We start from the raw sequence: 11,097 nt of genomic DNA, 5'->3' as shown, positions 1-11,097 counted from the left end.
CATCTACTTCTGTAAATTTACCTCTCAGCACTTTGTGTTTTGAAGCTGTTCTCTGTCTCCCTACATGGGTTTGTTCTGCAGTGACAAACAACATCTGTTGGTTTGTTTAAGCAACAGTTTTATGAAGCAAGAGAAACCACTTCCCGCATTTGAAGGACACAACTATAAGGGACAAAGTAAAGCTGTTGCCATAGTGACATTGTGACCCACCTCACATCTGGGGACAAAATTTATTGTAGTGTTGTCCACACAATAAATGTGAGTAGCCATATGTTATTATGAGCGTAACAGGAACATCTAACAATAATATAATTTAATAGAACTAAATCATGAAGTAGGAGCTTAAAACAGTCTGATATATTGTTCTTTAATTTCTGTGCTTTTTGCAGAACCATCTAAAATCCACTCGCTTTTCCTGACCCACTCTGGCAGCCACTGAGCATTTGCCTCAGGTGAGAGGTCTGGTGTCAGACTGTCCGACAATCTGAGCTGTCATCGCAGCCTGAGCCTGAAGGTGACCACTGTCGCAGATATGAAACGTTTAAAACCAAGTGTGTAGAGAGTCTGATAGACTTGCCCGCCAGCTCTGAAATTTAAAAAACCATTAAAAGTTCTGTGGAGTCTGGTTAACTGTTTTTCCTGCGGGTCATACATTGATTGACGGATTTTAAATGTTACAAACTGAAGGCTCTCATGGGTGAGATTATAGCTTTAATTATGATTCGCTCAGTGCTCATTTGCATTGCTCTTATTCTTTGGTTTTGCTCAGCTAGGGCTCTGTGTTTTTATGTATTCATAGTTTTTCCTTTTTCCTGTTTTGACTTTTTTCTGCCTGTTGTTTTAAATGCCATACCAAGATTTCCAATAACAAGGTACAAGAGACGGACACATTGCACTCTGCTGCTTGCTGAGTATATCAAACTGAATATGTTATTTATTAATTCTGCAGAACTGTAACAGGAAAAAGGAACTTGAAACTTCCTTAATTTAAGTTTCCCAATATGATACTTCCTCCATTCTCACCTGTGCTTTGATTATTACATTTGATTCACTCTTGTACCTGTTTACCTGAAGTGAGAGTGGCATTTGCTTTTTGTTCATCTCAAAACAACATGCTGCTCAGCTTTTTCCTCCTGTTCATTTTGTGTGAGAGCACAGGTAAGACCATTTTTTATTGGTGAATGTAATAACAGAATCCAGGATGTGCTTTCAAATATACTGTCAACATTTATTTGTGCTCCTTGTTGTCTTTACAGTGAAATCCCTAACAACAACAACATGGCCACCAACCCATTTATTTACCACGGAAATTTCTATAACTACAAATGCAGTGACTGTGGAAGGTAATACAGGATGTGATTCTTTAGTCATGTCAATTAAATTAAACATTTAAAAATGAGACGAAGAGTCTACAGCAAACACTGGCAGCTCTGTGAGGATGTAGGCTACATTGCAGTAACTGGAGCTAATGCTACATCACAATGCTAATGCTGATATGCTAATGTTTAACAGGTAGAAGAGGTCACTGGTTCTAGAAATGCTTTTCCTCATTTCAGTTTTTTCTCAAAAGATATCCCCAGTAGTACTGAACGCAGAAGCACAGGACAGTGATATAGGTTTATGCTGTGTGATTTTGGAGAAATCATGTTTTGTTTGTAATTTTAGTGTAGTGTAACAGCCTTCAAGACCGTTCCTAAGCATGGGCTCAAAGAGGCAATGTCTCACCAAATGCTACGCTTGACCTACCAGTACCAAACACAGGCGCCTTTAGCCTCGAATAACTCACAAATTTGAGCAGTTAATTGTCACTGAAGAAGACGGCAGTGTTGTAATGTTGTATCTTTAATGACTGGAACTGAGGCAAGTCGAGACCAGTCAGAGGGGGGTACAGGAAAATACATGGAAATACTTGTGTCGTATTAGCTGATGTCTCTGTTGATTCAAATACGGTGCAGTGGTTAGCATTGTCGCCTCACAGCAAGAGGGTTCCTGTGGAGTTTGCATGCTCTCCCCATGTCAGCGTGGGTTTTCTCCAGGTACTCCGGCTTCCTCTCACCATCCAAAGACATGCGGAAGAGTCTAAATCGGCCGTAGGTGTGAATGTGAGTGTGAATGGTTGTCTGTCTCGATGTGTCAGCCCTGTGATAGTCTGGTGACCTGTCCAGGGTGTACCCTGCCTCTTGCCCAATCTGGGATAGGCTCCAGCCCCCTGTGACTCCTTACAGGATAAGTGGTTACGGATGAATGCCTTTGCTGAACTAACAAGAGGGCACAAATAATTAAGAAATTGTTGTAGACAGCATTTCAGAACATTGCTCTTGACTCCACAACTCACAAAACTCAGTGATTTCTTCAGGGAGTCTGGTACTTTCTCCCCAGATGACAAAGGAGTGTACTGCGGTTACTGCACTACTTAGATTGGAGTGGATTGGGAGTTTTAGTTAATGTCTTGGTTTTTATATTCACAGGCTTGTACATACAACTTTTTATCAACAGAGCTCTTAATATGTTGTACTGATAATGTCACCAGGAGAGCTTCAAGCTGATCCAACTGTGAATCATGTAACATTCTCTATGGGAAAAATGAATGAGACTTTTACTTCTAAAATCAAGGGTGCCCAAAATAGCTCCTCCAACTTCTCAGCTCTGTGATGTTTACCTTGGTCACCATCTTGGTTTAGCATGTTAGCATGCTAACATTTGCTCGTTAGCATGAAATACAAAATACAGATTATGAGTCTGATAGGAATGTCATTATAAATGTTAATTTTGCAAGTATTTGGTCATTAACCAAAGCACTGGGTATTTTTAACTTTTACCTGATGATGCCACAAGATAAAAGTCAGCAAGTCACCAAAGTCATCAGGATTCATCCCTGGGGAATGTGATATCTGTACAAGTTTTAATGACATCAGATCCTATAGTTGCTGAGATATTTCAGTCTGGACCACTGTAGTGAACAGACCAACCAGCAAACAGACATTGCTATTTGTAGAACTATGTCACTCATGAGGCTGAAAATGTATCTCTCTCCCCCTCCTCTATCCATCATCCTTCATTCTGTGTCCTCCTCATCCTCCACCCCACCCACGTTCCTCCCTAGAAAAGCTTTCTCCCCTGCAAGTTGTGGCCACACCAGACTACCCAGTTGCAGCAGGTCAAAGAGTCGAGCTGTACTGCAGCGCTTACGCCATGCCAGACACCGTCATGTGGATCTGGAAACACCTGCAAAATAAGACCTGGCAAGAAGTGGGCTACAGTAGGGATCTGACACTTACCAAGCCAGAGCAGAGCGGGCTTTACCGCTGCTGTGCCAAGAGCCAGTTAACTCAGAAGAACGTGACGAGCCCTGACCACCAAGTCTATATCATCTCCATGCAAGCAACAGGTTGGTGCTCTGTTTTGACTCTGCAGTTTCCCTCAGCTCTGAGGATCTTTAATGTGTCTTTCAGCTTTTTGTTCTGTTCTTATTTGTCCTGTCAGTGCTCCCTCAGAAGCTCCAGTAATATCTCTGATGGTATTTATGTTTCATTACTATCACGGTGTAGCTCCCTTGTGGAAGAGGATGTGAAAGTACCCGCAATAGTGTTGTGTGGTTCGGTCTGAGCCTTTTTGTGTATTTCCCATTTACAGTGTTAGGGTTTTTTTTTTCAGGGCTCTCCCACACACAGAGAACAGACAGCCACAGGACTCCGGGGAGATATTTGCTGAATTTGACAAAAACTTTATTGGATTTGAGTCAATGGAGATCAAAAACAGATAGAGAAGAAGAGTAAATATTGGACTGACATTTAGAGACAGAAACATGTCTCCAAACGAATGATACGTTGCTCCATATCTGCTGCTGGATGAGTACATAGGCAACTGTTTGCTTACACATTCACCAGATAAACTTTAAGGAATACTTCGCCATCAGATCAATCATTTGTATATCAACTACTCACCCCGTGTTAACTTTGAATTCATGAAGAAAACATTGGTTATTTTCGTACGCCTCAACTTTAAACGAAGAATCCAAAAATGGAGACAATTCTTGAAGAACTGAAGGACGGGGGGCCATGTTTGAAAACAGCAAAACTATACTATAATATCTATTTACAAACTCTCACACAACTTGTCCAGTAAAATCCATTCTTATTTATCCCATCATATACTCAGTTTTGCTGGTATTAAATGCGGCCCCCCTTTATTTCAGTTCATCAAAAAATGTAGCCTTTTTTTGATTCTTCGTTCACCGCGGAGGCACGCAAGAAAAACAAAGTTTTCCTCATGAATTCAGTGTAACATGGGATGAGTAATTGATATACAAATGATCAATTTGTGGGTGTAATAGTCCTTTAAAAGGTGATAACATATATATCAGTGCTTTACAGCGTGTTCCCATTGCTCCCAAGTGGTCAGATTAACAGTTATCGCAGGGTTAAATTTTATTGGTAAAGAACTGTGATATGTACTGAGTGGAAATTTGTCAGTGACCTCTAGTGCAGTGGGTTACAGGCTCATTCTGAATGGACCACAAGTGACTCACAAATGTGTCAAGTTTGTAAAAAAAAAAAAAAAAAAAACACATTTTATTTCTAAATACAGTAAATTTCCAGCACAGAGCTTTTATTTTGAAGAGCTGTTTTCTGCTGTAAAGGGAGTGACTATATGACAGCTACTGGATGGAGACAGCAAACTAGTTTGAGACATGGCCAAATGCAAGTATGACACTGACTATATTTAACTGTGGGACTTTAAACTAATCTGAAAAGAGGAATCTGGACCCTGTGTCTGCACTAGTTGGAAAGGGTTAGTGGACGAATAATACAACAGCACTCCCTCTAAATTGCCTCAAACGTAGGTATCATTTGCATTATTTTTTAAGCCAACATATGCACATGTATATATCTTAAGTATGCTAATATTGTCTGATATTTGAACAGTAAGCAAAGACAATGTCTGTGTTTGTTATGCACAAAATAGAATGCACTTTTTGTCTTTTCAACGAAAACTAAAGCCTTTCTCCTGCCATTCTGTTCTGTTTCCCCGACTCACAACAGCTGCTGAGAATTTAGGAGTAGCTGCCTTTTTCTTTTCTCTCCTGGCCTTGATCATGAACTTTGCTATCCTCTTTTGGCTGTGCTGGCAAAGATTTGGTCCCACACAGACTTCCTCCAATACTGCGGCTAAAGGTAAAGAAGAGCATTTCCTGTTGGGTCAAATTTGATAATGTTCTGTGGATTATTTTAATTTCTTTGTTCTCCTAAAGGTTTTCCTGGACCTGAAAAGTCATCAAAGTAAGTCCCTGCTTGAAAACATACATATTTATATTCATATTGGTGTGTGTATTTTGTTAACATGCTGTGAGCTGTGTGTGTTAACAGTCTGCTCACATTTTTCTGCACACCAGGGGAGGTGTGCAACAGACTGAAATGGACGGAGATGTGTACATGAATTACACGAACACCAGCCAAGACTACACTGATCTGGACCCCAGCAATGCCACTGTGGACAATGTGTACTCAAGTCTGTCATGATGGGAGGATGGAGTTGTGCAATAAAATGACAAAGCATGTTGCTAGGCCGCAGAATATCTGTCTCTGTATCTATAGCATCTCAGCCTTTAACCTGATAGATGAGGTTTGCCATATAATATAATATATACAATATGTTGAACACAATCTGAATGTGGATAGCATGAAGATCTGAGGCCGTATTCACAAACATTTGGAGAATACTATCAGAGAGCTCCTAACTTAGCCTAAAATCTTTTTAGTAAGGAGTCTTGCTGCAGCTTACACACGTCCCCTACGCTGTTGTGAGCATTTATACTTGTGTGGTGGTGTGTCTGTGTCACTCTGCAGTTACACCTCCAAATCACAAGTTAGCGGCAGGGTTTCTGTGAAGTGCTGTAAAGTTTAGTTCATTCAAAACACATTAAAAATGGCTTAAAAGAGACAATTTCAAACACATGTACACAAATCAGCTTCACTATAACTCGCAGCATTCACAAGCAAACACTTGTCCTTATCTGGACACATTTTCCCCACAAATACAACATGCTAATGTTTTTAGCACAAGCCTATGGCATTTCGCATTGTAAAAATTAGCCTAGTGGCTAGCGGACTTTTCCTCTACTCATATAAAAGCAGGGACAACAGCAACATTTAGCAAAGGTAACGATACATAATTTGGCTCTGTTACAACTCACAAGGTTCACTGACAAAACATCATGACGAATTTCTTAGAAGTTTGTCCCCTGTAGTTCTACCTAGGTAAAAAGCCTCCCACCAAACAGCAAGAGGCACTTCCTTCTCTGTGTTTGTACATTTTAATAAAACCAATAAACTGCTGTAAGTCTTTGCTTTAAACCACATGTTCTGTTTTGTGTGTGTGTGTGTGTGTGTGTGTGTGTGTGTGTTTGTGTGCGCGCTTGTGTGTGTACACAGATTGATAGATATGTCAAACACGGATTTTTTAATGTACTTTAATCATCACAATACTGCACATGAAAGACATAAATCAAATTCTAATTACAACAGTTGTTTATATGGAATAAAAAACAGCATATTTTTCATTACACAGACTTCTGAGTAAAATAAAATACAACCAAAGCTGCTCCACTGAATGAAAAATACCTCTTCAATGTGATAGTATATAAAAAAATACAATATATTACATATAGGCCTCATAAATAGGTGAATAATAATATGTGTGTTCCTTTGTCACAGTGAGTCATGGGAGTTTTACCATGTGACATATAGGCAGTGTCACAATATTGGATGCCTGAGGGGAAACGTAGCTCTTTATTACTTCTGTTCCCCGGTTTCACAATACTGGATAAAACGTGTCCAGGCAAAGCTAAAAAACCTGAAAGTTATCTGATGTGAGACAATCTCATCACATATTTTACTGATATAACGTCTGGCAAAGCAAGTACACCCACTGAGTTGGAGGGTGTGTACAATCTAGTGAGAAGCTCCACTTTAAACACTGCAAACAACACGACTGGGCTCTCTATGTACGTGTATCATCCTTTACTTCTAGTGCCCCACTTTGTGCAGAACAACACCTGTGGGAGGATTTGAATAATGTGTCCGGTGTCTCATCTCATCTGAGTTCATTTCACAGAGTAAAGTGAGAAAGTGTCCTCCTGCGGAAAATTTCAGAGCCGTAATTGATTCGTTTATGTACTTCTGCTTGCAAAACTTCTGCTTTCAGCTTGTACTTCACACAGGAAGAGCAGAAGGAGTGCTGCAATTCAGACCGCAGCTTCAACAGTAGGACGTGATAAAAGTTCATGATAATGTTTGTGAAACCACATCCAAATGTGAGGGTGTTCAGCCGCCCATACCACATATACACTAAAGCTTTAGTTCTTTAGGTGCAACTTAATACTGTATGTTATCTTGAATCAGTGGCAACATGAAAGTCTTCTACACACGCATCTATGTTCAAATCAGTCCTCTTCGGGCTGCGGGTGCTCGCTCTGGAGTCTATGGCTCTGATTCCTGCTGTCCATGGAGAGCTGCGAGGTGACTGTCTGTGAGCACCCATCGCCCTTTGCTATCTTTTTAATGTGGGCCATGATGAACCCTCGAAACTTCCTCGTGGCAAAATAATAAACTACAGGATCCAAAATGCAGTTGAGGCTCATCAGAAGCAGAGTGATCTGATGTGCGTCATTGAGCGCCTGAAGAGTCTTCTGGCTCCACTCGACGTGGCCCCAGCCCTCTCCGATCTGCAACACCGCCAGTGTCCAGAGGCCTTGAATTACATGGTGGGGCAGGAAACACAGCACAAACACGCCCACTACTGCTAACAGCATCCGCAGAGCTCTACGTTTCACCCCCCTTGGCTTTTTAGTTAAGGTGGACACGGTCCTGGTGGACTTTCTGGATATGATCGTTGCAGACTTTAACTCTGACTGAGGAGCACTTTGAGAGAGTAGCGCTCGAGCAATGAGGAGATTACACACCACGACCAGAAAGAAGACGACAAAAAACATCCCGATAATTGCAAAATGAGTGGCAGCTACTGTTATCTTCTGCGTATCGGATTCATTCTGGTACCCCTCGAAACATCGAGTGACATTGTTCTCATCGGTGTTGGTCCCTGGAGATGCCAGAGATGGAATAGCCATCGCTACAGTCAATGTCCAGATGACAACGCTTATGATAATCCCACGACATCTGTGGTCTGAGGAAGCTGCATCCAAAGGCTGGGTGACCGCCCAGTACCTGTTGACGCTGATGGCCCCGAGGAAGAGGATGGAGCAGTAGGTGTTGATGAAGAACAACGAGCCAGTCAGCCGGCACATGAAATCCGTGTAGATCCAATTGCCATGCCGACTGTAATAGCCAATCCAAGGGGGGAGGGCGAGGACAAAAAGCAGATCGGCGATGGTCAAGTTTGTCATGTAGATGCGGATTTCGCCCATGGCCTTGGCTTGGCGGAGGCAACGCAGCACGAACAGCACGTAGATGTTGGCGAGGAGGCCCAGGATGAAGATGATGCCATAGACGACAGGGAAGAGGATGTAACGGAACTCAGAGTCAAGGAAGGTTGTGCCATTACCGGCCGAGGAGTTCAGACCAGAGGTCCCTGTTACAGCAACTGTGGTTGAGGTCAACATATCTGCCTGTGGAAGAACAAACGTGACATCAGTGTCAATGTTCTTTTGCCAGTTTATTAGGTACACCTAGCTAAAACTAAGTCTAATACAATACAATAGACAATCTGTATTCTTGCTTCAGCCAGTTTATCATTTTGGAGGATGTGGTTTGTGGTGCTGTTGAAATGTTTTACAGTTAGGTGTTACAGGTGTTTCTATTATTTTGTCCACTATTCTTTCAACAAAAGTACATTAGGAGCATCACACAAGGTATTAAAAGTACATTTTCCCCTCAATTATGACTTTTCTGAGATTTGCATCTTCTCATTTATTAATTAATTGCTCATATTCAAGTCACAGCTCATTGGTGAGTTAAAAGGGGGACTCATTTTTGATTTGTCCAGATCAGCCTCACAGTTTAAATCAGACCTGGCCTTAATGTGCAGTGCTTATTCTGAGAAAAGACTTAAAGAAAATTCTTGCTGTCAACTTACCAGCCTGCTGCTTCTTCTTCTTTGTCTTCTTTCTTAATATCCTCTGAGGAAGTGAACTCAGTGAACAGTGTCTGCACAGCCTTAAATTACTGTTACACTGACTGAATGGGCGTGTACGAGCCAATGCTACAAAGTTCAAGACGGAGGAGGTGTCAGGAGGAGGAGGAGGGGGGTAAGGAAAAACCCTGCATGGTGCAACGCTCATTTTCACCTCCTTTATTTCCCTTGTTTGTTTCTGTCAGTCAAAATGAAAAAAAGGACGCCGACTTCGAGGAAATGTCAATTTTACAGTTAGTCTTTATTCCTCTGCTTGTATAAAATATGGTTTAATTGTTTTAAGCAGGCATTGCTGGTAATGTGGTGTAGTGAAAACAGGACTTTTCTGGGATTATAACAGCAAATCATTCCAGAAAGAAAAATCAGTTTCTTATTTTCCTCTGGAATATGGGCTAACTTAGAAAATTCTAGATATAATTACGCCATGAGGTATAAGGTAAAAGAAAGCTATCAGAAGTCAGTTCCCCCAGTCATTATCAGTTAACTTATTATTAACTAATGATTATATTAAAAAATATATTTATTCATATATTTATTACATATCAATCTATATATTTAAATATCATATTATTTTTTATATTAATTAATGTATATATTAAATTACAGTTACATTCAAATATATTCTTCTAGGCATATTTTTATATTTGCAAAATGTAAAATCCATTCTGTTTCTTTGCGTCCTTTCATCGTGCAGGAATTTGTCTTTTGGCACAGCCTATTTCCAGACATTTTTCAGCTTTATTGCTCTGTTTAAAATATTTGTTAGAAAAGTAAGTAATAAGTTACATGACTTTGATTAATTAAAAATTAAAATTACTTTACTTAATGCAGGCTTTAATAGGGTAGCTGGTACTCTGTATTCCATTACATTTCAAAAGTAACCCCCCCCACACGCACACACACACATATATATATATATATATATATGTTCATACATGGAGCTGGAGCCTATCCCACCTGACATTGGGCAAGAGTAAGGGTACATCCTGTACACATCACCAGACGCTGACACATAGAGACAGACAATCATTCACACTCACACTCACATTCACACCTATGGCCAATTTTGCGTCACCAGTAAACCTGCATGTCTTTGGACTGTGGGAGGAAGTTGGACTGACACAGAGAGAACATGTAAACTTCGCACAGAAAGGCTCACCCACCCTGGGTTCAAATAGGAACCCACTTGCTGTGAGCCACTGACACATTTTTTCCCCTCTAGAATTAAAGGTTAAGTGTGTAAGATTTAGAGGAATATATAGGCTAAATGGAATATAGTATTATTAATATGTTGTTGTTTTTTTAAGTGTATAATCACCTGAAAATAAGAATTGTAGTCTTTACATTACCTTAAAATGACTCATTTACATCTACATAGGGAGTGGGTCTCTCTGAAAAACATTGTCTTTGTAACTTGAAACTGCTTTATTCAGTGTTTTTACTGGTTTAAATCATTATGTCCATTTTGTTTTGGCGAGGAAGAGACCTCTGCAGATAATTCAACTCCCGGCAGAAACCTCCTGAACGTCTGGATCTTTAGTTATCAGAGAAAAAAAAGAAGGTAAGCACATATTAGCAGGTGCTGTTCTGGTGGCCTGTCTCCAACCAGCCAAATAGCATCATAGAAACACTTATTTGTAACGTGAAACTGCCTTATTCAGTGTTTTTACCAGTTTTAATCACCTGGTCCATTTGTTTTGGAGAGGAAGAGACATCTGTGGATAATTTAGCTCCTGGTTAGCCCCCTTCTGAGCAATTGTTACCTCTCTTCATGACAGCTTACCGTCTCCAAACCCTAGTTGGGAACACGCTGGCTTATTAATAATTTTAGCTTTAACTAGCTTCTAGCAGTCCGGAATACTCTGCAGAAGGAAGGATGGCGAGGTGTTTGGGTGTCTTTATTGCAGTCTTCACCACAAAACAATAAACATGGCCCTTGAACAGTAGCCC

General features: G+C 40.6%; 2 protein-coding genes across 2 annotated transcripts; one reads left to right on the top strand and one right to left on the bottom strand.

Moving 5' to 3' along the window:
• The first annotated feature begins 1,052 nt into the window (after window positions 1-1,052).
• LOC125900575 (uncharacterized) lies at window positions 1,053-6,334 on the top strand. Its single transcript, XM_049595663.1, has 6 exons — window positions 1,053-1,158; window positions 1,257-1,343; window positions 3,104-3,388; window positions 5,043-5,174; window positions 5,252-5,279; window positions 5,393-6,334. The coding sequence occupies exons 1-6, from the start codon at window positions 1,113-1,115 to the stop codon at window positions 5,517-5,519; spliced, it is 705 nt and encodes a 234-aa protein (XP_049451620.1). The 5' UTR covers window positions 1,053-1,112; the 3' UTR covers window positions 5,520-6,334.
• A 127-nt stretch (window positions 6,335-6,461) lies between these two features.
• ptafr (platelet-activating factor receptor) lies at window positions 6,462-9,194 on the bottom strand. Its single transcript, XM_049595657.1, has 2 exons — window positions 9,091-9,194; window positions 6,462-8,623 (listed from the first exon to the last, which is right to left on the bottom strand). The coding sequence occupies exon 2, from the start codon at window positions 8,615-8,617 to the stop codon at window positions 7,442-7,444; it is 1,176 nt and encodes a 391-aa protein (XP_049451614.1). The 5' UTR covers window positions 8,618-8,623; window positions 9,091-9,194; the 3' UTR covers window positions 6,462-7,441.
• Window positions 9,195-11,097: the final 1,903 nt, after the last annotated feature.

The sequence above is a fragment of the Epinephelus fuscoguttatus genome, linkage group LG14 (genome assembly GCF_011397635.1).
Source record: "Epinephelus fuscoguttatus linkage group LG14, E.fuscoguttatus.final_Chr_v1".
In the NCBI taxonomy this organism is placed as follows: domain Eukaryota; kingdom Metazoa; phylum Chordata; class Actinopteri; order Perciformes; family Serranidae; genus Epinephelus; species Epinephelus fuscoguttatus.
Note: the sequence above shows the minus strand (reverse complement) of the source record. Positions and strands in the feature narration are given on the sequence as shown.